General features: G+C 35.6%; 1 protein-coding gene across 3 annotated transcripts in view; it reads right to left on the bottom strand.

Moving 5' to 3' along the window:
• Positions 1 to 340: 340 nt before the first annotated feature.
• LOC149550069 (pre-mRNA-processing factor 19-like) overlaps positions 341 to 27,742 on the bottom strand; it is a 59,985-nt gene continuing 32,583 nt past the window's right edge. For all 3 annotated transcript variants that reach the window (XM_089793212.1, XM_089793213.1, XM_089793211.1), the window contains 14 exons: positions 16,911 to 16,997; positions 15,942 to 16,089; positions 15,694 to 15,818; positions 15,364 to 15,480; positions 5,391 to 5,486; positions 5,154 to 5,213; positions 4,165 to 4,239; positions 2,856 to 2,960; positions 2,534 to 2,650; positions 2,322 to 2,399; positions 1,361 to 1,457; positions 1,150 to 1,201; positions 876 to 946; positions 341 to 763 (listed from right to left, as the gene is read on the bottom strand). In XM_089793212.1, coding sequence (XP_089649338.1) covers positions 654 to 763; positions 876 to 946; positions 1,150 to 1,201; positions 1,361 to 1,457; positions 2,322 to 2,399; positions 2,534 to 2,650; positions 2,856 to 2,960; positions 4,165 to 4,239; positions 5,154 to 5,213; positions 5,391 to 5,486; positions 15,364 to 15,480; positions 15,694 to 15,818; positions 15,942 to 16,089; positions 16,911 to 16,997 — 1,338 coding nt within the window. In that variant the 3' untranslated portion in view covers positions 341 to 653. The remainder of the gene's footprint in view (positions 764 to 875; positions 947 to 1,149; positions 1,202 to 1,360; positions 1,458 to 2,321; positions 2,400 to 2,533; positions 2,651 to 2,855; positions 2,961 to 4,164; positions 4,240 to 5,153; positions 5,214 to 5,390; positions 5,487 to 15,363; positions 15,481 to 15,693; positions 15,819 to 15,941; positions 16,090 to 16,910; positions 16,998 to 27,742) is intronic.

The following is a 27,742-nucleotide window of genomic DNA, read 5'->3' as shown; positions in this document are numbered from 1 at the left end:
AACCTGCTTGAAATGCTCGCTAATAATTTTTGTTATGAAAATTTATGATATCAGATTTCTACAACACATGTAGAATTATAGCAGTTATTTTGGATTAGATTGTTTCAAAGATTATTTGCCATCAATGTTTTGGGCAATCGTGGGAATGATAATGGAGAGCTCAAGGACATAAAAACTGATGGGTGTTGGATGATGAGAACTTGTCAATGTTTGAAACACACAATATTTTCTATTTGGTGATTCAGAATCACTGATTCTGTTAGCTTTGCTCTTAAATAGTCTTGTGATTTCCTTTCTTCACAAATTTATGATTTGCTCATGGTTGACCAAAGAGAGTTAGTTATGTTCAAGGCATGCATAAGTTAGGTTTAAGTAAAACTCATAATAAGAGTAAACTTTGGCTGCCGAAATTGACTCTACAGCATCTAAAGATTGTGTGGCCACACAAAAAGCCGCCTTAAAATACTCATCTAATGATTAGTCGAATAAAAATTGATGGGAATGCATGGGGTGGTTTGTCGTGAGCTTCAAGCACAAAAGATTTCTCGTAGGTAAGATTTGCCCATGTACAAATGATTAGTATCTCTGTAGATCTCAATTCTTGAATAACTTCCTCAAAATTCTGATTAACATAGTGAGTCAAAAAAATGGCACTATGTTTCACTCATTTCCTTTGTAGAACCAAATATTCTAAGGTTTCTATCTCCCGTTCCAACAGCCAAATAGCTTGCGTCAGGCCCAAATCGAACAGACATAATTTTTCCTGCAAGCAACCAAAGGATCAACAAATGTGATTAGTACGAATTCAGATTGCATAATCAAAATTTAGAGCACTCCGCCTTAAATGGCTCCAAAATATCTTTGATCATCTGCACCTGTGCCTGACAAGTCCGGAAAAGTTTTGATAGAATTCCAATCTTGCTTCACACTAGCAACTTGATACACCCTGAATAAAAGTCAATAATATATAATGAAGCTACATCATAGGAGTGATAAAACAGAACATGAAAATTGTGTTACGTAGCGAACAGCATCGGTTAATGAGATGTATTACAGACCAAGACCATTCCATAAAAATTGTTCTTCCTCGTTTTTACTATTTTTAGTTAGCAATTAGATTAATTATCTTGCTAAAGGAGGAAAGCAAACCTTATGTCTGAACCCCCTATTGCAAGGTAGCTGCCACTGTGATCAAATTGCACTGCATGAAAAAAACAGTCAACACAGTAAAATAATTCAACTAACTTCTGTGTTTCTTACATTCTACCACTGTATTGAGTGTGGAAATGATCTTAAGCACAATCCTCAACCAGTCTTGAACATTAAACATCAATCAATTATAAAACATTAAATATCAAACCTGAATTTGTTGGGGTGTCTGAATCATAAGGAGCAAAGGAACGAAAATTCTTCAGCTTTCGCAAATCCCATAATTTTACACCATCATATCCAGCTGTCTGCATGCATTATTGACAAAATCAGCGTCTTCAACAATGATGACCAAAACAGTTAGCATCTTGACTTACAAAAAAGGTAAGACAATACATTTGTAAGTACCAGATTGGTTTATGTATTTTTGGATAGAAAGTAAATGCCAGATTGTTCATTTATTTGCATACTCCTGTGGATTTAGCTAGCTATACAATAAGTTTTTTTTGTAGATTATATTTTGTGCCAACAAAAACTCTTGGTTTATTAAATAAATATAAGAAACAAGTACATGTATATGACAACCAAACAGAAACAAACACCCAATAGCAATGTAGGGAAAGAAATTAGAAATCCTTCAAATTTTCAAGCAATACATGTAAATGATTAACATTGTATCACTAACTGTAATAATTTTTTTGATTTTTGCTTCAATTACACTCAAATCAGATGTACCCACATAGTTATTGCCCAATTGGAGGATAATAGTATATGCACCAGCAGTTTCTGCATTGATTAGCTCTAAACATCCATGCGATGAAAGGAACCTTCTAAGTTTTGTGGAAACTATTAGAAGTGATCCCTGAGTTCACCTCTATAATAAAAAGCACTACATAAACAATCAAACAGCCTGCTTTTAACAAAAACTCACTGACCACGCAAACACACTTTGCATTGGAGATCACAAAAACAGACACATGAATTTTGATATGAAAAATTCATGACTAACAAGCAACTCAAAAATTTAGTCAATGTACCATTTACTTATTGTGGCAAAAAAAATTACCATTCCGAAATGCAATTCATCAATATTCTCAAAAATTCGACTGATCATGAAAACAAACATTCATTATGAAAACTCAATTGTTAAACACTCTTTAGAGTTCACATACCGCAAGGAAATACCCATTCTCTGAAAACGAAATATCAGTCACAGGACCAGAATGCCCAGGAAATCTGGCAACATTGGCCTACATAACAAGATTAACGGTTTAGTAAAACTTAGAGAAAAGCATGTTACCTCTATGGTATCTATCAGAACAATTCTACTGCGTACAACTGCATATAAAACAAAAAATTTGGGCATATACTGAGATTCATGTACCTGGGTCTTCACATCCCAAATTCTTACTAGGTGTTCTGCAGTCCCAGTTCCTAAGATGAGACCATCAGGGTGGAAAGAAGCAGATGTGTATCCATCCTCTAAGGAAGCATCACTAACCTGTGCAAAATAAATCCAGCTTAATCAGTCTGATTTTAAATTAAGTTTGTTACCTGCTTCTCATTACACTGGCAGAAAATGCCCACTGAGCACCAAGCAATTTGAGATAATATAGCTATGACAGAACATGTACTAGGTTTATCATTACGAAGACCATCGCAGAACTACAAACCAAGGCTCTTAGGAAGGAAAGGGAAAGGGCTACCTGTTGTAGGCATGAACCAGTTGCAAGATCATAAAAGCACCAGGTTTTGTCCATTGAAGCTGTGACAAAGTAATTATGTGTTGCATGAACAGTGACAGCATTAACCTGACATTCAACAAAAAAAAATTGATAATCCACTATTTCATAAAGGTAAGAAATCAATAAATAAGTGAAAGAAACCAAGATTATAAGACAAAGCAATAAGCATTTCTTTAAAGACTGTCATATCATAGTACTACGGTCTTTACTTTTCAGTTCAGTGGTAGGTTTAACAATAAATCGTTTAACTGTCCTTATTAAAAGTTCAAATAATTGATTGTCCAATGCAGTCAACTATGGCCAAATCCAATCATGATTAATTTTTCAAAGGAATTAGTTTTGATCAACTTGTAATTGTTTGCAATAATGATCAATGTGAAGGGGCTATAACACTATAGTTTGTGTGTGTGTTCTGTGTATATATATAAATACCTTTATATTACCCATGTTCATGTGCACATAAGAATGGCAGAATACACATTCTTTATCTATCTACCCATCTATATAAATCACTACATTGATGAGTGTAGAGGAAATAACTGCCATGGAAGATTTGAGGACAACACAAATGTGGGAAGAAAAACTAGACTGCTATCAAAAAGTGTGCATTGGACGGAGCAACACATACATAAAAACCCAAACGCAAGGTTGATGCTGTGCACATTGGATTCAACATACAGGGATTATACATGCATTTCCCAAGTTCAGGTATGAGAAAGGGAGAAAGGCACTGTGCTGATTGAGTTTGGGGGGGAGGGGGAGATATTTTGAAATTGTAGTTTTTTTTCTGTAAGAGCTTGTAGAGCTCAACATGCTACAATAATAACAAAGATACTACTGCCCTTGCCTTGCAATTACTACCATTGTACATGATTGTATCATAGAAGAAACGATCGCTCATATAGAAAATCGACGTGATGCCTTAAGAACACTCCACATGGTTAAAAATCCCACAAAATTCATGGATGTAACAATAAATCCTCACAATGTGCTTGTCCTGAAGATGAGCTAAGAAAGGGCATGAATGTTTTTTTTTTAAATGCTACGAGGCAAATGATTTGGTAAAATATTGGATGATTATTAACAAACAACGAATTCTTCTTATAGAATTTACGATATAGATGTTTCTAAAAAGACTCATATTAATAATAAGAAGAATCTATTACATAGGATATTTACAACATCTAGAAGAGACCACTAAAATAGAAATGTAATTAGGGGATATCATTTAATAAATGCTACAGATCATTTGAACCAAGAAATGGCAAACCTCAGCTGAATGGTCTTTCAAAGTATGCCGGCAATTGTAGCTTCCATCTTCATTTCCTTGCCATATCCGAACAGTCTGCAGCCAATTATTTCACATGTCCATACAAAAAAATTAGATCCTTCAAATAAATTTCAGAAGGTGATTTACATTATGGTATAAAACTAAACTACCATCTCTACTTCAAAAATAATAACAAACATAATCTCAGTCATATCAATTTACACCAAAAAAATGTCCAAACCAAACATACATGATGGATGCATGCCCGGTTCACAAGTGTGTGTAACAGAAAAAATGGAAAATATACATCAACATAAAAAAGATACTCTCATGAGCATGGGAGTGCAACAGTTTGACACTCTTTTTTTTCACTGGAGAGCTCGAATGTGTTGGATATAATGGTCCTTAGTAAATGTTCCAAGCGTTGAAGACGAGAGATCATTACGTTGTCCTAAATCCTAGGCCTGCTCAAGCCCACAATTCATCCATCACAAGGGAAAAAACCTCTCATACTAAAAGTCTCCTGGATATAGTAGTTTCCATAGTATATCTATTTGTGCTTATAGGTCTTGCATATTTTGGGCAATTGTTTACAAGGTAAAGTTAAAACAGGAAGCTGCAACATATCAAACTACAAAAGGATATAAAGGAAACCCTTTTTGAAGTAAAGGGACACCTTAGCACTTAAATGGCATAATATAACATTCAACATGGAAAGATGCAAATATTGTCAGATATTTAAGAAGGCTATAATGTATAGGCTATACTATTCAGTTAAAAATAATAGCCTATATTATTGAGAAACAACTTAAAAATCATATAGCCTATATTATTGATAAACAAGTCAAAAATAATAGTTAAATATTATTTCAGGGATGCACATACTGTCAGAATAGTTAAATAGCGTAACTATACTGTCATTAACATAATGGGCTTCTGATTTAAATGCATTGATAGCTTGATGTATTTCTTAATAAAACCCCGCTAACCTTATCTGCTGAAGCTGTAAGCAGGAGATCATCACGTGGAACAAACCTTACACTGGTAACCTGGATATGACAAAGCAAACTATGAAGGCAATTATTTATACATCATTATCTTTATTAGCACAAAATACCATAAAAAAGCATTGTTATAACAGAATTCTCATGTACCCAGACTAAAACATGTAATACCATCTACAACTTGGTAAAATACTAAGTTAAAAAACGAGGACTTTAGCGAACCCGTTTGCTGTGCCCGGACAATGTGGAAAGAATCTGGCCCGCTGAAGGGTCAAAAACAACAGCATTACCATCAGCACCACCAGTTGCTATGAGATCCTGTGAACATGAATATAACAGATGAGGAACTTCAAAATGCATCACAATCTGCGAGAAAACTTGCAATTGAGAACTGTAATATTGCACCGCCATTGAATTGAATCCTTGAACAATGAACCTATTAGAGACTAGACATCTGGGGATGCAACAGAACCTGAAAAAAGTACTCATGGTTGAGAAAATTATTCTGAATGATGTTTGCCAAACTTATTAATAGTATTCATAAGATGTTTCTTTGTAAAAAAAACCTGTTAAACTAGAATATTTCTTTACAGGAATCTGAAGAATGACCCCTAGTAATACATTGTTTTCGACACACAGTTGTTATTTTGGGCAATACAGCCAAGGCCATGAAACTCAACGGCTGTAATTACAGCAGCATGCCCTTTAATCACCAGACAAGGCTGCAAAAATTTTAATTAAACACCTGAGACCTAAGTCACAAGGTTAGGATTCGAATTCGAGTTCGTCAATCATAAAACTCAGATGAAAATTGGCAAGGGTAAAAATTCAGGAAAAAATCAACATTAAATTTAACTTATATAAAAAATTATTTATTTTTAAATATAAGTAATATATCCACAAAATTGTCAAAATAGTTTGACATTGCTCAATAATTAACCTAAATATCTCAATATTAATTTTTTTCAAATAATATTATTATAAATAACAATATTATATTAAAATCATAAAATTCAGATGAAGTTTGGAAGGGTAAAAATTTCACTGAAATTCAAACTTCATGGATGAAATTCGGCATATCATGTGACTTAGCCTGAGACAATACCAAAACATCAAGCAAATATTTGATCAAAAGATGATAAAGTAGATGTGAATAGACATGCAAATACATGTGTTTGCCAAGCATTACACACAAACATGCATGCACACTGCACACCGCACACACGCACGCAAACAGTGCATGCAATAATGGAAAGACGACCTCTCTTCTACCCTGGCTTTAACAATTAAGAATCCAAGTTTTAAATGTAGCAAAACTAAAAGAAATAGAGTTAGGGCATAATGTCCTCCACTTCCTCATACAAATGTAAAATACCATATAAATTAGTATTTTTAGATAAGATTGAACATAAGATTCATTTCAAAACTATTATTGTTTGGCTATAATTCACCAGTGTGGAATATAAAAAAACATAGTTATTATTCATGATGCAGCTATTTTTCATCTTTTTCCAAAAATAATTTCAGGCTTTTAAAGAATATTAGTGCTTCGAAATGACCATTTGGAATTATTTTTGTATATAAGTTAAAACATAGCACATTAGTGTTTGGTGCAATATTTAGCCAATTGATTGATATGCAAACAATTTTGCGGTGGACTGTTGTTGTGTTGGCTGTATTTATTACTGAAGGATTTGGGCAGTACAAATCCACAAAACCCAAAGAACACCTGCTCGCAAGAACCTGTCACAAAGAATAAAAGGCAAAGAAGAGGCAAGGGTTTTGCTCTGAAATACGGAAAATTATATTATCAGACTGAAAGAATAAATGAAATTTACAATTGATTAATCCTTATAGAAGGAGATCGTAAAACCTAAAAGGGAAACCCTAAGAGGTAAATGACATTTAATCATTAATATTTAATTATTAAATGGGAATGCATGTGCATAAAGAAAAATCTTAAGAAGGGAGTAAAGGTAATTTAATAAATTAAATTAAATTAACCATTTACTCTAACAATTACATAAAGTAATTGGTACAGCATTTGATGTACTAACAAATGATTGAATAGATCATTATAAAGAATTTTACAAATGTACAAAATAGAAAGTTTCTAATAAGAAACTTAAGAACATTGAGTAATCGATCTTATCTAACTAATTACATTATATACCAAAAGATGACCATTGAAGTAATAAAATAATAATATTCTAATACCCTCCCTTAAAGGTCAATCTCTCAACAACACCAAATTGTTCCCTAAATTTAGCAAACTTATCTAGACCAAGAGGTTTGGTGAGAATATCTGCAGTCTGATCCGCTCTTGGAACATACTGCAAGTGAATTGTCTAATCTTCAACCAATTGTCGAATGTAACGACAATGAACGTCTACATGTTTGGTTATTTCATGGAAGACCGGGTGCTTGGTAGGTTTGAGCACTCAAGCAAAGGAGTCGAACCTACTTGATACAAGTGCATATCCACTAGCATCCGACAAAGTCAAACTCCTCAATACTCTGTTTCTATGGAGGAGAGTGAGACTGCATGTTGCTTCCTGCTAGTCCAGGTGACTGCACCAGCTTCCAAATTGAATAGATATCCAGATATTGATGTCTTATCATCTTCCGACCCTACCCAATCTAAATCTATGAACCCACCAAGTCTAGAATTCTGACTCCTACAATAAAGAAGATTGTAATCGAAGGTTCCCTTCAAATAACACAACACATGCTTTGTTGATACCCAATGATCAACCTTGAGGACTGTCATGAAGCGTAAAATGTAACTCACTTCAAAACTGACATCAGGTCTAACGGTAGTAAGTGGTTTCATCAATAGGATGAGATGCCTACTAGTTGCCTATAAGTGATTTCATCTATACGAGGAGAATCAGACTTATATGACAACTTCTTTCCTTTCTTCATGGGTGTGGAAGCAAGTTTACAATCCTGGATACAAAACTTGTCAAGCAAGTTTCTAACATACTTAGACTGAGAAATAAAGATCTTACTATCAATTTGCCAAACCTCAACACCTAAACAATAATGGACAAGCCTCAAATTTGTCATATCAAAATCCTTGTAAAGAGCTTGCTTGATTTATGCAATCAAATTTGTTAAACTGCCAACAATGATCAAGTCATCAACATAAACAACAAGAAAGTGAATATCATCGCCAGCGCGTTTGATATATAGAGTACTATGAAAAAAGCAACACTGAAAACTATGTGCAACCAAGTACTGATCAATTTTGATGTACCACACTCAAGGCCTATTTGAGTCCATATAGTGTTTTTTTTAGTCTACAAACTTGGAGCTCTTTTCTAGCAACCTTGAAACCAGGAGGTTGTGTCATGCAAGCTTCTTCTACAATACATCGTTAAGGCACTCTTAAAACCCATCAATGGATTTTCCATCCAAACTAAGCTACAATGGCAAGAAGAAGACGTATTGTACTCATCTTGGCAATAGTAGCAAAGGTCTCCTCATAATCAATGCCCTTCCATTGTGTGTGCCCTCAAGCAACTAATTTGGCCTTGTATTTATTTAAGGTACCATATGCAAGATACTTGACCTTATAGACCCATTTGTAGCTAATAGGCTTCTTCCCTGGAGGAAGATCACAAAGAAACCAAGGGTTGTTCTTCATAAGACTAGTGTTCTGCATCCATAGCATGTTCCCTATAGACTAACTTTTGTCTCTTTAAATGTCTGGGGCTCATTAATACTATGAAGGTTGGTCGTGAGATCAAAGTTGATTGTATTTTGTTGCTTGCCTTATTTCTAAAAGTTCTACTTTCAATGAGCTCATTACAACAAAGAACACAAATTGTTTTAGCCCACAATTTAGGTCGACGAACAGATGTACCAATATCAGGAGGAATAACTAGAGCTAGAGTGGAATAGGATTTGCAACGGGTGGAAGATTAGCATCATCTAGAGGAAAGTCAAGTGGTGCATAATAAAATTCAGATTCAGCATCATCCCTCCCATCAAATGGACCTAATGGAAGACAAAAACTCAAATTAGAGGCCTTCTAATGTAGATCCTTAGAGTTTTGCTAATGCGAGGAAGAAACAAATGGTACTCGTTTTTTAGCTAAGACCTCTCAAATGAAGATAAGACGATCGGTATCTAAATCAATCAGTCAATAAGCCTTGTGGTTATCACTTTTTCCTGTAAACATGAGCTTCTGACTCTCGAAATCCAACTTAAAGCACTAAGCATCTAAAATTCATACATATGCTAAACAGCCAAAAACTTTCAGATGGTTGATCCTAGGTTTTTGACCAATCTAGGCTTCCTCATGAGTCTTCCCCTTAACAACATGTGTGGGAGACCTATTAAGGAGATAGACCATAGTAAACATTGGTTCTGCCTAAAATTTCTTAGGAACGTTTTTGTGTTCTATTATAGACCTGGGTATTTCTGTGATGGTGCAAGTGTACCACTCCATGACACCATTTTGTTGAGCAATGTATGGTGTGGTCAACTAACATTTCAAGTCATGTGTGTCACAAAAAGTGGAGAAAGTAGTAGAACAAAACTCCCCCCATTATTAGACCTAAGAGATATAAAAGAATAACTAGACTCTTTATCTATAGACACATACATCAGTAGTACTCATTAGACACATACATCAACATGGACCAACTGCAGTACTTTAGAGGCTTGCCATGAGTCATCATCCTTGAACAGCGTCTTGTGTTGCTATCCAACCTGACATGCTCCACAGATTCGTTGATTCTGAGTTTGAATTTCAAATAGATCAAGTGTTGAATCATTTCGAACAAGTTGAGCGAGCTAGTGAATGTACAAGTGACCATATCGTTGATGCCAAAGAGTGTTGATAGATGAAGATTTTGCTGCGAAGGAATGCCCAAGAGAATCAACAATATCCACAAGTCTATATAGAGTATAGATAGTCATCTTTAATGCCAATAGCTACAGTAGTGTGTGTCACACAAACAATAATATGACACTTGTGTATACTGAATAACACGTCAAGCTAAGGGGAAATTCGCATGATCTAACTCACTGAGAATAGGTTAAGTTTCATACCAAGAACATAGTATACAATAAGGAAAATGAGATTCTTCCCACCAGACTATATCTGTACATTGCCTTGCCAACAACAATCTACTTCTCACCTCCTCCAAATATATTTGAATCGGTAAAGGGAGAAAAATCTATAAAACAATCACGTATGTGAATGAAATGTCGAGAAGCACCAAAATCTATATACCAAACAAAAGATTCACATGGTTTGCATGTCTTTTAGCCATTAAGGCGTAAGAGGTAAACTCTTTTTGCTCTACATGCTCAACAACATTGAGTTTAGGCCGAGACCCTCCCTGCTTTTGTTGTTCATAAGCCAAATGATTGCGATAATCCTTGAGCAAATGGCCATATTTGTGACAATAGTTGCATTGCACCTTCTTCTTTGAACAATCCTGAGATTGACTGGAGCTATTCTGCTATGGAGACTAAGATTTGCCTTTATCCTTGTGAAACGATTTGGCTGAAAAAGCTTGCTCCAAGGAGGACGACATGGCACTCCTACCAAACTGTTGTTTCCAATGATCCTATTGTAAAAAGTTTGGTGCACGACTCTGGAAATTTCAGATCAACATTAGTGGAAGTAAAGTTGAGAGTCTCTATGAAGCGCTCATAAGATTTTGGTAGACTCTTCAAGGTGATGACTACCATATCTTCTTCCTCCATTTTTTGACCAATAGCTTTGAGTTGATCTCGAATGTCCTTAATCTTCATGAGATGCTCCTCTAAGCATATATTCATCCATTATGATGGACAACAGCAGGTTCTTTAGAAAGAATGCTCAACTTTCATCAGATGTCTTATGCAACTCCTTCAGATGCTTCGAAATGTCTATTGCAGACTTGCCAAAAAGAATTTGAGGCAACTAATCCTCTATGACAGAGAGCTTGAGATACATGATAGCTTCTCTATTCCAATTATTAAACTTGTCTTGGTCTGCTTGGATTGAGGTACAATGAGCCTCTATGTCCAAAACAATTGTACAAGGCAGCGCTATTCAAAGATTGTCACCATGCACTACTTCCAAGCTCCATGTGTTATATTTTTTGTGGTTGAATCTTCAATCGCCTTCCAACATTAAGTTCTGTGATATTGCTATCAAGATTTAACGGTGTGATTTTTCAGTCAAACTCATTGACCGATGTTTCATGAGTAGTGATTCAACATGAATCCATCTCTCATGATAATAAATGGAACACTTAGCACTTATTGGATCTAGGTGATGCTCACAGGGGTGAAGCACCGAGACTTCCCAGGAGGTCACCCATCCCAGTATTACTCCAGCCTAAGCGCACTTAACTAGGGAGTTTCCTCCATGGTTAAACCCAAAGCTTGCAACCCCATTTGCAAAACCTTCACCAAGTGTTGTGCCTTATGAACCATTCATTAGAAAGCCCCTTAAGCTCATCAATTGATAAGTAGGAGATAATTTCCACAGCAAGTCAAATTGTGATATTGCTATCAGGATTTAATTGTGTGATTTTTAAGTCAAGCCCATTGACCGATGTTTCATGAGGAGTGATTCAAAATGAATCCATCTCTCATGAAAATAAATCAAACTCTGAGCACTTATTGGATCTAGGTGATGCTCACAGAGGTATAGCATCGGGACTTCCCAGAAGGTCACCCATCCCAGTACTACTCCAGCCTGAGCGCACTTAACTATGGAGTTTCCTCCATGGTTAAACCCAAAGCTTGCAACCCCATTTGCAAAACCTTCACCAAGTGTTGTGCCTTATGAACCATTCATTAGAAAGCCCCCTAAGCTCTTCAATTGATAAGTAGGAGATAATTTCCATAGCAAGTCAAATTTTGATATTGCTATCAAGATTTAACTGTGTGATTCTTGAGTCAAACTCATTGACCCATGTTTCATGAGTAGTGATTCAACATGAATCCATCTCTCATGAGAATAAATGGAACACTTAGCACTCATTGGGTCTAGGTGATGCTCAAAGGGGTGAAGCACCGGGACTTCCCGAGAGGTCACCCATCCCAGTACTACTCCAACCTGAGCACGCATAACTACGAAGTTTCCTCCATGGTTAAACCCAAAGCTTGCAACCCCATTTGCAAAACCTTCACCAAGTGTTGTGCCTTATGAACCATTCATTAGAAAGCCCCTTAAACTCATCAATTTGATAAGTAGGAGATAATTTCCACAGCAAGTTAAATTGTGATATTGCTATCAGGATTTAACTGTGTGATTTTTTAGTCAGACTCATTGACCCACGTTACATGAGTAGTGATTCAACATGAATCCATCTCTCATGAGAATAAATGGAACACTTAGCACTCATTGGATCTAGGTGATGCTCACAGGGGTGAAGCACCGGGACTTCCCAGGAGGTCACTCATCCCAGTACTGCTCCAGCCTGAGCACGCTTAACTACAGAGATTCCTCCATGGTTAAACCCAAAGCTTGCAACCCCATTTGCAAAACCTTCACCAAGTGTTATGCCTTATGAACCATTCATTAGAAAGCCCCTTAAGCTCATCAATTGACAAGTAGGAGATAATTTCCACAGCAAGTCAAATTGTGATATTGCTATCAAGATTTAACTGTGTGATTTTTGAGTCAAACTCATTGACCCATGTTTCATGAGTAGTGATTCAACACGAATCCATCTCTCATGAGAATAACTAGAACACTTAGCACTCATTTGATCTAGGTGATGCTCACAGGGGTGAAGCACCGGGACTTCCCGAGAGGTAACCCATCCCAGTACTCCTCCAGCCTGAGCGCACTTAACTACAAAGTTTCCTCCATGGTTATTCCCTACTTAACATTAAGTTTGTCAATGATGGCATCTTGCACATTTCCCAAAATTTGAGAATTAAAGAAGAGGTGTAGCACGGATTCTGAAACACAAATCACAACGCAGAAAACAGAAGTAGATGCAGATAGACTTCAGAAAAGCAATGGAGTACGACAGACAGATTTCGAGAAAATTTTCCGAATGACCTAGAAATATCTGGCAAAGATCCAAAAGAGATCTTTAAAAACTTCGGAAGAAACTGAAATTAGAATAAAAATTTGACTGGTACAGAATTTGAGGCATGGAAACCAAGGTCCCCAAAAGTTCTGTCGATGACCTAGTTGAGATCTCAAGAAACCAACAAGGAATCTGCAATAAAAAAATTGCTTGAACTGAGGGGTCAAAACCCTACTCGAAAATGCAGGAACCCTACAAGGCCATGGATGAACCAGAAAACTTTGTGCGGAGAATAAAACGAGCCGTCTGCAAGAACAAATGACAAAAATGATGGTCAAAAATCACCAAGGGAAGACCGCACATTGCAGCAATGGTCATTGTTGGCCCTAAAAATCCCAGATAAAGAACCGAGTTGCAAAGAAGTGGGGTTGAAGAACAAAAATTGTGGTTTGCAGAGAGGAATGACACCCCAGAAAAACAAATGCAAGTTGCAGGAGAGGTGTGGATAGCAGAATAAATCACCCGACTTTCAGAAAGAGAGTCACACGAATGGGAGAGGAAAAACAAGCGACAGTTGCAGGAAAATATGGCATCACAAAGGAATGTGAAACACTATTCAGATTTATCACAAAAACTGCAACAAAGAAAAAAAAATAGGCCCAGCAAAATGGTTATTTCCAGGTTTTTAATATTGTTCAAAATCAAAAGTTTAGGGGAAAAAACAAATTCTGATACCATTTTATGCGAAGTAATAGTAAAATATTTGATCTATTAACAAATGATCAGATAAATCATTATAAAGAATTTTATAAGTGTGCAAAATAGAAAGTTTCTAATAAGAATCGATCTTATCTAACTAAATTACATTATATACAAAAGATAACCATTACAGTAATAAAATAATAATATTCCAATAGTATTGACATTGAAGATTGAACTGCAGTGGACAAATTTGGTTTTTCGCAGAAGGTGTTATGTGATTGTATGAGGCCCACTATTGGTGGTCTTACTAGCTGGGCTCATTTATTGCCCAGACTAGTTAATAGACAACAAAAAAAAACTGTTTAAAACACATGAAATTTTAATGTAATGTAATAAAAAATTAGCTTTTTTACAGCATTAAATGACTGGAATCAATGTCGAAATTATTTTGTTGTACTTTATAACCTCTGAAGTGCATATTTCCCTTAAAATTTCCATTACTTTAAAATAAAGACCTATGTTATGTACCATTTCTTGAACCTGGATGTCGGGGAATACATTTTCAGAATGGTAGCCGAAGGGCCATTTTTCAGGGGCAGAAAGGTAGATGCCTAGAGAAAGAGACAGAGTAAGATTTCTACAAGTTAATAGAGAGAAGCATTACAGCAGCAATATAGCATGACAGTTCAACTTTAAATGTTGATTGATGTTGTCTGCAGAAAATGTCATTTGCCTACACTTCTCACAAATACCACATAGTACACACCATTGTGAAGCACCTTTAATCTCTTTTCCATTCGACAATGATAATGTACTGTAATGACATGTCAAGAATATTGAACTTGGAGACTTATCTAAACAATGAAACAAGAAATCAAAATTATTGCTGATAGTTTAACTGTCATATAACTTATATCATTAGCTATGAATCTGAATCATAATATATTTTCTGCTTTTGCTTTCAGTGCTGTTCCGAGTAACTCTAGTTCTATTATACTGCTGTCATTATATATTTATTGCTGCTGTTATAACACTGCTATAATATACATGGTATAACGCTCTTATGATATATTTAGCAGTCTTTATTTTATGTTACAAACTAAGAAAATACTTATCGAAAACAATTACTGTGCTGTCAAAAATGTCTGATCCTCCCCAGGAAAGTCAAGGGATGTCTCAGATGTCCCCAGCCATCTTGGGGACAGCCAAATGTCCCTACAGTGTTTCTTATTTCTGTAACTCATTTCAGAAATGTTTTGAAGAGTTTTAGATATTTACAGACAGCTCAGAGAATTCTCCTGCTTTCCTGCCATATCAATGTCATTGGGGATTGGGATGGGGATGGGCGTTTGAGGGTCAGAAACACATCACCATGGAACATTAAAGACTCATTAATACAGTCACCTTAATAAAAAAAATTAAAAATTATTTATCCTCAAGAGTATATTTGATGACAGTGAATAATTACATCTTTGACGACATATTTATAGCGTGCATACCTTTGAAGGATGAATATCTACTGATAAGATGCCAGGCTTGTTAGTTTTATGAAGTGGATGGCTGGACAGCTGCGTATACCTCTCCAATGTCTCAACAGAAGCCAGAGTTGGTGAAATCTACATGAGCAGTTAACTGAAATGAGTGCAAGCCAATACATAAATGACAAATTAATAATCACCAATATCAAGCTCCTTTACATTGACACAATCAATACTCAAAAATGAATAGACATTACAATATAATCATATATCATTATATTCAAAATACTGTTAAGCCATTCTCCATCACAAAGAGTCATTTTCTTAAAGAAGAAAAGATATCCAATGAACCTGGCGCTTTTTACGCTGGCTGGAAAGCATCGCATTGCACTCCGTGAGTTCTTTGATGATTTCAGGTGTGATGCCTTGCTTTGGTTTCTTAGTGGGTGGAGCCAGGTTATCGTCTCCTTCAGCAGCTGGGAATGAAAAGATCAATCAAATTCAATTCTTATTTCTATATGTAAATGAAAAGATACAAAAGTACAACAGAGGAATAGTAAAAAAGTAAATGCATTAAAACTTGGCACATTTTATCAGACCTCGCTTTCCATTGCTTAAAGATGGAGCACTAATTGCAGGCACAGTAGACGGAGCCATTGGAATTTGTCTATCTGCCTGTAATAGCAATGATCTCGCTTCATCCCTCTCTTTCTTAAGTCTTGCAATGACACGGCATGCAGCATCATGCTGGAGGCAACAAAATCATGCTTAAATCAGATAAGAAAGAGACTATCACTATAGATGTCGCATGAAAGAAATCACTGATGCATATGTAACGGGCATATTACAACAAACAATTTTCCAGGAAATTTCATGCACTACAACTTTCCCCAACATTGTCACTTTACCAGCAGACTGTTGAAAACATGTGTACATTGTGCTACTATGTGTACCAATGCATCAATACCAACATACATTATTGCATCATTACAGTGCAATATAAAAATATATGATTGGAAAAAGCATTTTGATGTAAGAGGATTTGATAATGAGTTGGTATCCATCTTTACATCATTTCCGATGGAATCTAAGAAAATTTAAACGTCAATCTTCATGTATATTTGGTGAAAGATAAATAAGTCATAACAGACCTAAAGCAGAAAATTAGCAATTCTATGTCCAGCTGTTTTGAATATTTTTTTATATATTTTTGACAATTTACAGGTTCCTTTACTTAATGGCACCTTATAAAATATACTCTTTAACATGAGATGCGAAAAACAAAAACATCAAAAGCAGCTGAATACAACCATAAGAACAATGTCTAATACTCAATATCTGTGTTGCTATAAACATTGTAAAAATTGCTGCATGTTCTTTTCCTTACAATGTTATTTCCTTTGTATCGACCATGATTTTGGCCATGCATTATTTCTTGCATGATGAACATGCCAGATTAGCAGCTCTTGTGCAAAATGGTATCTGTATAATGAAATGGGAACAACTGCATGGCTATGAAACTATACAACAATAATTAACATTTGGACGAAAATGCATTTGCAACATACCTGATACAATGCATGGCTAAGTTCTTGTCTTGCTGTATGCAACTGCTGTTCCAAAGAATAGTTTGACAACATTACTGCATCCCATTCCTGGATATTATAAAAAGGGTAATAAATTAGTTTGTATACCTTGAATAGATCTCACCGGATAGAACCAACAAATTTGTCAACAACAAAAATCAGCTATAGGAGGGCAAAAAAATGATTCACCAAAGGTAAAAGGATAGTAATATTTAACCTTCTAATCATAGGCACAAGGAATAGTATCATCAATTGTCTTAAAAGTCTAAGCAGAAACTATTTGTATGTCATCAAATAATATAATATATATAAGGGCAAAATAATAATGCACCAAAAGTAGAAGGGCACTGACATATGAATCTCCAATCATAGTCATAAAGAATGCCAATGTACCTTCAATTGTCTTAAAAATCTAAGCAAAAACAATTTATAACAAAATATATTTTTCCAGAATCTTGTAATGTCATGCATTAAAGTTTACTGTAAGATCACTAACATACTGCCATATCACGATTTTAACTAGACGAATCAAGAAGTATTTAAATGACAAAACTGAAGCCTGTCTTGAATATGAAGCAAAACTAAGTTCCTTCTTTTTCCCATTCTTCTTCTTAAATGGAAGTTTAATTAACTACATTTGAACAAGACACAACAGCTAAATTTAGTGCCATTTGAACAAAAGCCAAAGCCAGGATAGAACCATTGCAAAGGTGATGAAACATCAAGAGTGCAAGCTGCCTATCCAAGGATCACTCATTATAAAGGTCACATACTGAATCAGTAGAATAATAGAATTAATGCAACAAAATTCACTTCATTTCAGAGAGGGTAGAGATTGTATCTACTAGGTTATAGCATGGTGCCACTAACTGTTAGACGAGACTCCTGAAAGATGTGTAGATTGAAAGGTTTCCAATTACATTTAATGGTATGAGGTATTCTAAGGCTTTTGGGGACCAAAAGCACCCTGGTTAGGCAGGTGTGATACATAAACTGTGAAAAGTTTGGATTTGGAAGGAGGCCCAGCTCCACACTCTAGCAGATATGCCACAAGATGTTGAATGTTAGCAACTGTGGGACAAGATCCTAAGTGCTGCACAAGTGGATCTTATTTGACATGCAAAAGATTACTTGCTACACAAGAGGTCTTTGTTGTTTCATAAGTATATCTCTCACTACTTTGGTGTTGGCCTCATGCTTTAGGTTGCATTAGAGGAATGTGAAGACAATTTTGTTCCTTTGTGCATTGATTTGACATTCTGATGGGTTATGTTTGTTAAACTTCCCATCGAAGGAAGACTCTGAAGGTGGAGATTGGCAGAAGATAGATATGCCTACCAATTGTTTTGATTCTAAGAGACGAGTAGAATTTCCTGCAAATAGAGAATGCACTGGAGGGCCGAGCAGAATGTAGAAAAGTTTAGATCCCCATTAAGTCCATTGAATTGCAAAATTTCCATTTACTGACACTGTCGAAGTAAATGATTTGCTCCAGATCAACTACTGTTTTGCTCATTGTGTACCCCACTAAATGTTTATTTCCTCTACTGGTTCAAAATTTTAATACAGTTGTAAATTGATTAAATTCATTTAGGCACATAACCCACAGAATCCATCATTGATGTAGTTATCAACGCAGGTATTTATTAGACATTCTCTATAAACAAAATATAGCAAAGGAGATTGAATAAATAAATATACTAAATGGGCATGTAAATAGAAAAGGAAATTTGGGAGTTCCCCTACACTGGTGTACTGTGTCAAACTACACAAACAGCTTGGAGAAAGCTGCCTAAGATTTTGGATTTTACACTAATACAAGCCATTTTTTGTAATGTATGTCATCCGGTAGCTGGCCTGCCACAGGCTATTTTGTGTTTATGCCACGGCATTTTGTATGTAGTCCTTTACTGGAAAAGTTTATGGCTGACAGCCATACTCAGCTGATGTAAACGGAGACATCTGTCCAACCATCAGAAACCTAAATCTTACAAAGGAGAGAATTAGTTCTTTTATAAACTCTCCTCAGTAAAATTTAAGTTTCTGATGGCTGGATAGACACTGGCGATCAAAACTACCTATTTTTTAGATAATTAGATAACATAAACATTAGCAAAACAGTATTTTGATCCAAAAGAATTAGTTAGCTTCAGGCAATTTCCTACAGTCAGAAACGACTATCACCCATGAACATAATCGTGATAGAATCATCGCCCTCACCTATGATCTATAATACTTGTCCCATGTGGTTTGCAATCAATTCATGTTATTCAACCATACCTTTTAGGTCCCAGACCTATGTGAACTACTTCAACTATAGGTTACAAATCCTTGCTAAATTTCCCTAGAGGCAGAAGGGGATGGCTAGGGAAGGGGAGGCGGAGCTCGGTACTAGGTTTATGCCACTCAGAAGCACATCCTGGGCACTTCGATGCATGTGGATGTGTTGTGGCATCTAGGCACATCCGTGTGCATCTGGGTGCATCCATGTGCATGTGCTAATTGTTTTATTCTTTTTCTATGCTCCTAAACCTAAAATGGCCATAAAAGAGGCCACTCAATCATTTTGTTTGCAGCTAGGCTCTCTTCTCATTTGGTCTCTATTTTGACATTTTGAAGGCAAGGTGATTATTTTCAAAGAGGATAATTCGGAGGGTGGGAGATAGCTTCCACAAAGGAGTTTAAGCATCTAAGATAAGCATTTGATCCCATTCTTGAGTCTTTTAATGTACTTTTTTGAAATCATGATGACTTTTTTCAAGTTTGGGAAAACAAAATCATGTTTTTTTCATTTAAAATAAAAATTAAAGAAACACATTTAGCTACTATCTATTTTTGTATTTTTGTATCATTTTTTTCCACTTGTGTGCTTGATGTTCATTATTTTTTTCTAATTTAAATTCATTTAATTTCTTATTATTGCAAGAAATTAGATTGTATTGTGCAAGAATGGTTGCAATTGGTAGTCAAGGAATCGATAATTTCAAAGTTGGTATAAGATCTCCTTTATGAAGACATACCACAAGAGTATCAAAAGTTTCAAGAGGTGGCTCATATGTTTGTAACTATTGACAAAGTAACAAAGGAAAACCATTTGATAGCTCATATTCCCGAGTCAAGCTTCATTTTATTGGCCCTTCGGGCAATGGAATGCAATATGCAAAGACACAGATGGGAAAGGGATGTCTAATGCACAAATAGCTTCATATCTAAAAGAACAAGAAGCTGTTGATAAATTGGTTAAAGATCAAATAAAGTTTTTATCAACCTCCATCTGAAAAGAAAACAATGCAATTACCCACTAAAGCAATTGTATCCTCCAAACATCAATTCTTGCAAGCACATGTACCGAGAGAGGAAGAGGAAGAAGTAGAAATTATTGCCCCCAAAAGAGATCCATTGGACACCACATTTAAAATGGAGGCAAGAGAGCTTGTTGATCAATCCATTGCACATTGCCTATATGCCCATCTTGCTTTTGTAAGGCATAATAAAGCAATAATGTGATTAAAGAAAGTTAGTTTTGGGTTTGGGTAGTTAAGTAGCGAAGGGATGTGTCAGTTGGTCTCCCTAACCAACCAACCTCTATTTAAGAACATTGGAACATGAATTATGTAATTGTTATTTTAGGTAATCAATAAAGAAGATTGTTTTTCCCTCACAATTATTTGTTATGCTTAGTATTGGTAATGGTTTCTTATGTTGATATTGATAACATTACATTCATATCGAGTATATTGTAACCATTCTACATTTTTGGCATCGCTACCTAAGTTCAAGCCTGGAGGTCCTACGACAAACGAGATCAAGTGATAGGCAAACCAATCCTACCACAAGTACAAGTCACAAACATTGATGGGGAAGAGGAAGAAATAACAAGGGAAGATCAAATAGCAAGTACTCCAACAGTTTCCCAAAAGTACTCGTGAATTCCAACAACGGGAAAATCCTAGGAGAACAACAAGACAATAAAGCAGTTCATGCCCCTAATCCCAAATAAGGACCTAAGGCCAGTACAGGAAGAAGAAACTAAAGGGGAAACTACCCTACGATTGACTCTACATACTGGGGAGCAAGAAGAATGGTGTCACCGTCTCAGAGGAGCTAGTAATCAAACTCATGTGCCAAATGCAAACTAAAGAAAACTTGATTGAAAACACTATAAGGAGCATGACCAATTTGGCAATTTGGGAAGAATGAGGAAGGAAGGAGGGATGGATGAACCCCAAAACCCAAGCACGTGGATAGCACCACACTATCCAAGAACAAAACTCTAGTCACACAGAGGAAGAAGTACAAGGACAAGGAGAAGTAGGCACTCAAGAAGCACTCCCGTTAGTAGGGAACACTATCCCAACAAGAGGGAAGACTATGCCAGTAGGCGGGAACACTATCATGGCAGAAGGGAAAATTGTCTTGTTAGGAGGGGAAAATGTCCCAGTAGGAAGGAAAATTGTCTTGACAAAAAGGAATATTGTCCTGGAAGAGGAAACAACCAAGGGAGGGTGGGAGAACCAGGATGGTAATGGACAAGCAAAAACTTCCTAGATTCACAGGAGAAGGATTGGAGGATCCAACATGACATTGTTAGGCGTGCATAACCATATGGCAAGCTAATGGAGAGAACGATGCAGATGAGTGGTTAAAGGCATTTCCAACCACCCTAAGGGGCATCGCTACTGATTGGTACACAGATTTGGAGACTAGGAAGAAAAATACATGGAAGGATCTCCGCACAACCTTTCAGGAAGAATTTAGACTCTTAAAGGATGATGATGAGATAGAAACAGAAATATATAATACAAGTCAAGATAAGAATGAATCCATAAGAGCCTATAGTAGGAAGATGAAGGAATTGATCGGGAAACTGGACCATAAACCAACAAACGAGTTGAATAAAAGATGATTCCTTGAGGGGCTAACTCCGTCCCTACATAGGAAAATATAAATAGTACCACCACCATCCTTCTTGAATGCATGCACTTCTGCTATTGGACATTGAAAGTGAAAGCAAAATCTCAAAAGGCGGAGGCACGGAAGTGGACGCAAGAGTTCAAAAGAAAGCGAGGATGAGTCTAAAACAATACAAGCGTTGAGAAAATATATGAGAAGGATGATGAAAGAAATGGCAGCAAGGAAGGAGGAGAAAAAAGAAAGGAAAGAATTATGGTGCACTAACTGTGAAAAAGGATACATGAAAAATAGTTTCCCATAAAAGCTTTTTGTGACATATGTCAGGTATTAGGACATTCAATCAAGGACTGCCATTATTATCTGAAAGTACGGAATGCACAGGTATTCTTTGCATGAGGGGAACAAACCACACCACCCTCTGCTCCTCCACGGAACACCAACATGGATACATCACCTGGAGGGTATAGGAATAATGCATGGGGAAGTACTAACAATAGCAATAACAATATGTTCAGTCTATAGCTTCAGTCGGATTGATTCGATCATGAGATACATTGTTGATGGTAAATCATCATTTAGACAAATATTCTTTTATAGATATATATATGTGGTTATTTATATTAATATTCTTCATAAGACATGTCTCCTCTACACATATTTATATACATTTGAATCTGCATTTAACACAGAGAAAAAATAGCAATGTTATTACATTTGCAAAAAAGCATCCTATAAAATTAACATGGTATCAACGCAGGCCCTCCTCAAAGGCCTATGAAGTTTCAAAAAATAAAATAAAAGGATTTTGAACTATTCTACAAGTTATTTATTACATCCCAAATTTTGCCCTAAAATTTTTAACTGATTATAGATGTTGTTATATCATGTCAAAATGAGTTAGTTAATTATAGCCGTTGTTTATTCCTTCATGATCATGTGAAATTGAGTTAGTTAATTATAGCCATTGTATCGATTTAATTATCATATGAAAGTGAGTTAGTTAATTATACCCGTTGTATCAATATATTCATGATCATGTGAAATTGAGTTAGTTAATTATAGCCATTGTACATATATGATGAGCCTATAAAGTTAGTTATTCTAATATTGATGAAATCCCTAACGATCACTTGATGATTTTGAATTAGCAATTTATAAATCTTGAATTGATTGTCTTGGCGAGAATGTTGTTTTGAACGATTACAGGATGAAGACTGAAGAGAGAGGGGAAGCATTGCGAAATGGGGTCATCGGAAGGGGTTGGTCAAATAGCTCAGTCATCAAAATCGACAAGTTTGACCTAAAACCATCTTGGCAAGGTTTACTAAGACTTGGCAACATATTTCATGGTGGAACCGCATGAGCTATAAGTGGAACATTATAATAAATAATATAAAATAAACATAAATTCTTACCTTTAAAGAATTATCAAATATTAATATTATTTAATTATTATTTTACATTCTCAAATATGATCATATGTAAATAATAATAAGATGACACCATTACATTATAAATTAATAATCCAATGATGCCACCCTATCATTACGTACACATAAGCATAGTTGAGAAAATAAAACAATAATAAAATACTATTAATTTTTAAAACCTTTCATCTTCTTTCTTTCTCACTTTTCCCTCCTTTCTTTCTTTTCTTTTTTAGTCGTTTTGAATGGCTTTTGAATTGAGTCTTGTAATTGTAGGAAGCCGTAGAGGCAGGCTCAATCTATATTATGAATTCCTTAAACGTCTTTCGGCATTCAACTCTTTTGGCATCCTTCCTTCCTTGGCAATCGAACTCATTACGAAATATCACCATTGAAGTTGAGCTCTACTCCAATATCTTTATCTAGTCACCTATGTTTCGTTTCATTCTTTTCCCAATTTAAATCATTTCCATTTAACTGCAGATCAGGAAGCAGGATTGGTGAATTCATTCCAGTGCAAGTCTAAACTCAGATTTTTGGTCATGTAAGATATTTGATGCAACCCATAACCTTCTTTTACACTTGATTATTTTTATTCAGAATTTGTTCCTTAAAGCCGTCAATAGTAAGACATTGTTTTAAGCATAAAGTTGTCCATTTTCCTTTTCCAAGTCTGACGATTTCATTGAGATAATATGATATTGCTTATACAGTCTGTCGAATTCCTTGTGATAATATGATATTGTTTTATGCATAAAAGCTTGTCGATCCATGTATAACCGAATATGTGAAATGATAAAAAAAGAAATTCTCTGAATCCATTTGTGGCCCAAGGCATAAATGTTATCATTCCAAATGGAAATCAATTTCATCCTGATACATATATATTTAATTGAGAGTGAGATATTAAATCAAAACACCAAGGATTTCACCAGGCAAAGATGCCAGTATGTGGTGAAGAAGGTGTAACGCATCTTTGTGATTTTTAATCTAAAAGCACCAAGGAATCATTGGCTTGATGGCCTGAGAAAAGTGAGGAGGTGTAGAGATATCTACAAAACAAGAATGACATCAGAATCAAATAAATAATATAATAAATAATGCATTAGCTCATGCATGTTCCACTCATAAAGGATGTTGTCAAGCCGAGTGGAGATCGGGTTTGTCGACCCACATTTCTGAAATCCTTGGCTAGGGTGGAATTAGGCTGATTTGTTGAACAAGTGATCTTTGTTGATAGTCTAGATGCTTCAGTTATTTTGTCGAATAACTATTGGGACTTCAACCCACCTGAATACTCTGATGGTTGGATTAATGAACATCCCAAGCTCGACCTCAGGGTAGGGAGGGCCGTTCTATTAAATTAGAATAAGTGGGGATAAGTAATGGTCCACGGTTGGGAGGTTAAGCCTATGTCAATGCTTCTCCTCTCACCAATGCCAAGGCTTGAACAACAAGTAAAAGAAGTTTCACAAATTATGTTGTATGTTCTTTCAACCTCCAATGTTTAGTTATTTCATTTCAAAATGAAAGCTCTTTACTTTACAAATAGCATTTGCAAATAGTTTTTACTTTAATTACGTATTCCTTTCAAGAATAACTATTGCTTAAATTCAGTTGAATAATTAGAAGTAGATAATTGATTTCATTGAATAATGTCTTAATTTGATATATCATTTCAGGAACATCTGATATTTACTTTCAGCTCGTTATGAAATTACATATTAACATTTCATTTTGTAAACTAGGTAGAATATGTTATGAATATTGAAAGGAGTTTTAAATTTTCAGTTTATACCATTGATGGGAATCATAGTCATAAGAAATGAATTAGGAAATCAGTTTATTTCTAGATTGAAACTTGATTAGGAAAATTGGTATGTTACATTATTAAACAGAGAAATGTTCATGGTGCCTTGTTATTGGATGAAATATTCAAACTGTAATTTGCAATGAAGACTATAGGAGACAGAAGAGAAACTTAGTAAGTAATTTGTAACATTTTATACAGAGGCCGCTCTGTATATTATGGAAATGGCTTTCCTTGGCAGTTTTCTAAACACAACAGGTACCACATATGATAATATCTTGTCACTGAAAGGATCAAACATACTGATGTGTCTTGTTGCTGCAAGAATTTATGCGAATGTAATATTGAAATTGAGTCTCTGCTGTAGTGTGATTTACAGATTTCATCTAGAACATTTTGCCAACAATGAATGCATCAAAGACTCAGGTGAGATCAAATATGTGTGGCATCAAAGAGCACGTTAAGCTTGGAAAATTTCGTAATTTTCATACCTTGGTTGTATTACCTGTCTGTCATCACAGAAATATTTATGTATTATCAGCACTAAGGATATAATATGTTAGGAGATAGACATGACTCTACACCAGCAGACCACGTGGAGATAGACATGACCCTACACCAGCATAAAACTGTTGAATTACATATTTATTAGGGGAGCGCACACATCAATTACACGAGCAATACATTTTCTATGATTTTATAATCACTACGTGATCACGTCTTCTACATCTATCCTGAACATATCATATATTGGTCTTCTACATCTACGTCTGTCCACAATGTTTATCCTTTCTTAACTGAGTCAAACTGCCTAGTCCGTTAGCAAACTCCTCATTTTGTTGTTGATGGAAAGAAGTTTATATACATATGCTAACATCAATGGTAAGAAAGGTAATGCGGTGTATAATATTTACTTTGAGAAGTCTTTGAGAGAAGCGAATATGAAATGAGATCATTCAACACAGAATGACTCGTGTATGAAAAGGAAATTCAAGTGTGGAGTGTTGTGAGAGCAACCTTCCATTAGAACAAAATATCTTATTTATGAAGTCAGTATGCAGAGGATGCTAAGACAATTACACTATGTATATATATGGAGCATGCTGTGTGAAAAGGTGTGAAGGATTGAAGTGAAGAAATGTGAAAATATATATATATATATATTACAATCACCTTACAGCTACTTGACTAATATGCAGAGCATTGAGGAGACATATTTACATTGTCGTGGTGATAACAGATGTTGATATTTCTGTAGGGCTTGAATAAAAAAATAAAAATATATATTTGTGAGGCATTCCATCGATATGGCAAACACACTGGATGTATGTGCCGTAAATGTTTAAGACTGGCACGTGATATAAAATCTGCCTTATAATATTGTATTAAACCAAGGTTTGGTTGTATTTGGCTTTATTGTCCGTCTCACTGCATAGGGAAGTGGAAGTCAGTTGAAATAAATTATATTAAAGGTTGGCATAAATTCTGGAATTAGGGCCAAATTGTTATAGAAGATTTGAAACAAATTAACTCTTGCAAGTGGATTCAGCATCAAGTTAATTAGTACACAGAGATTGGGCAGTCTTTCATGCAACCACTCATATATTGAATAATCTTCAGCAGGACCTGTTTGTGCTGTTCCAGAGATTCTATGAGTTTGATGACTAATTTTGAAACTCTGTAGATTCCTATTCCTCATGTTACTTTCCATCTGCTGAATGCTATATTGTGTAGGGACTTGAACATGGACTTTTGTCTGAGCAGAATAGAAATAAATTAACATTTCTGTTGTTGTTCAGTCCATCTTTGGAGGATACCAAATTACAATCTGCAGCTACAACAATGTTGAGAAATCATGAGTGAGTCAAACTGCGAGTTGGGAAGCTGCTGAGATATATAACAGAGATATATTAAGCTGGTAGAAAACAAATATTTGGGAAATTGACATTTCCAACATCTGGCATATGAAGTGAATATATTTGTCAGAACTTTTAAGGGTAGGTAGAGCTGTTTTTAGAGCAAGCCCCATTTATGATATCAGCGTTTATCTGGAGGAAGGCTTATACTCAAAGAAGAAGGAAGCAGATTACATCAAGAAGGATGTTGATGAGCGCTTGTTCCACAATAATGAGATATGCATTCTCCCTTGTACAATTTGTATATTTTATAGTTGATCTCTTATTTGTATCCATGTATATGTACTACAAAAGTCATTTGCCTTTCTATGCTCTTGTTCTTTGCCTTGGTCCCTGGGGATGTTCTTGTAGGAAAATTAGATGTTGTCGAGGCATTTATGTTGGTCATGGCAGCATCTGGGATTATTATGCAAAAGGGCTCACTTAGTGAGGGAGCAGACTAAATCTCAGGATGTCATTGATATTAAGACAACAAGTCAAGGGCAGTCTTGAGTCTAGCACTTTTAGCTGTATGTGGGTCATACCAAACAATGACTCTCTTGGAGAAAGATTTTTCCATGATAGGGATCATGTGAGAAGGGTATGCTTCCGTGACAAAGGGGGTAGCTAGAGGATCTGTGTTTTCTGAGGATCTTGGTCATATTGCTTAAGAGGGGGTAGACCATGTCGAGATGGCATCATTAGCAATCCATCAGAAGACTAGTTCCATTTGTGTAAGCTAGAAGACCTTTATGCTGATATCTAAGT

The sequence above is a fragment of the Cupressus sempervirens genome, chromosome 7 (assembly GCF_028749045.1).
Source record: "Cupressus sempervirens isolate cs-2001-9-10 chromosome 7, ASM2874904v1, whole genome shotgun sequence".
Lineage (NCBI taxonomy): Eukaryota > Viridiplantae > Streptophyta > Pinopsida > Cupressales > Cupressaceae > Cupressus > Cupressus sempervirens.
The sequence above is the reverse complement of the archived record's forward strand: the minus strand, read 5'-3'. Positions and strand labels throughout refer to the sequence as shown.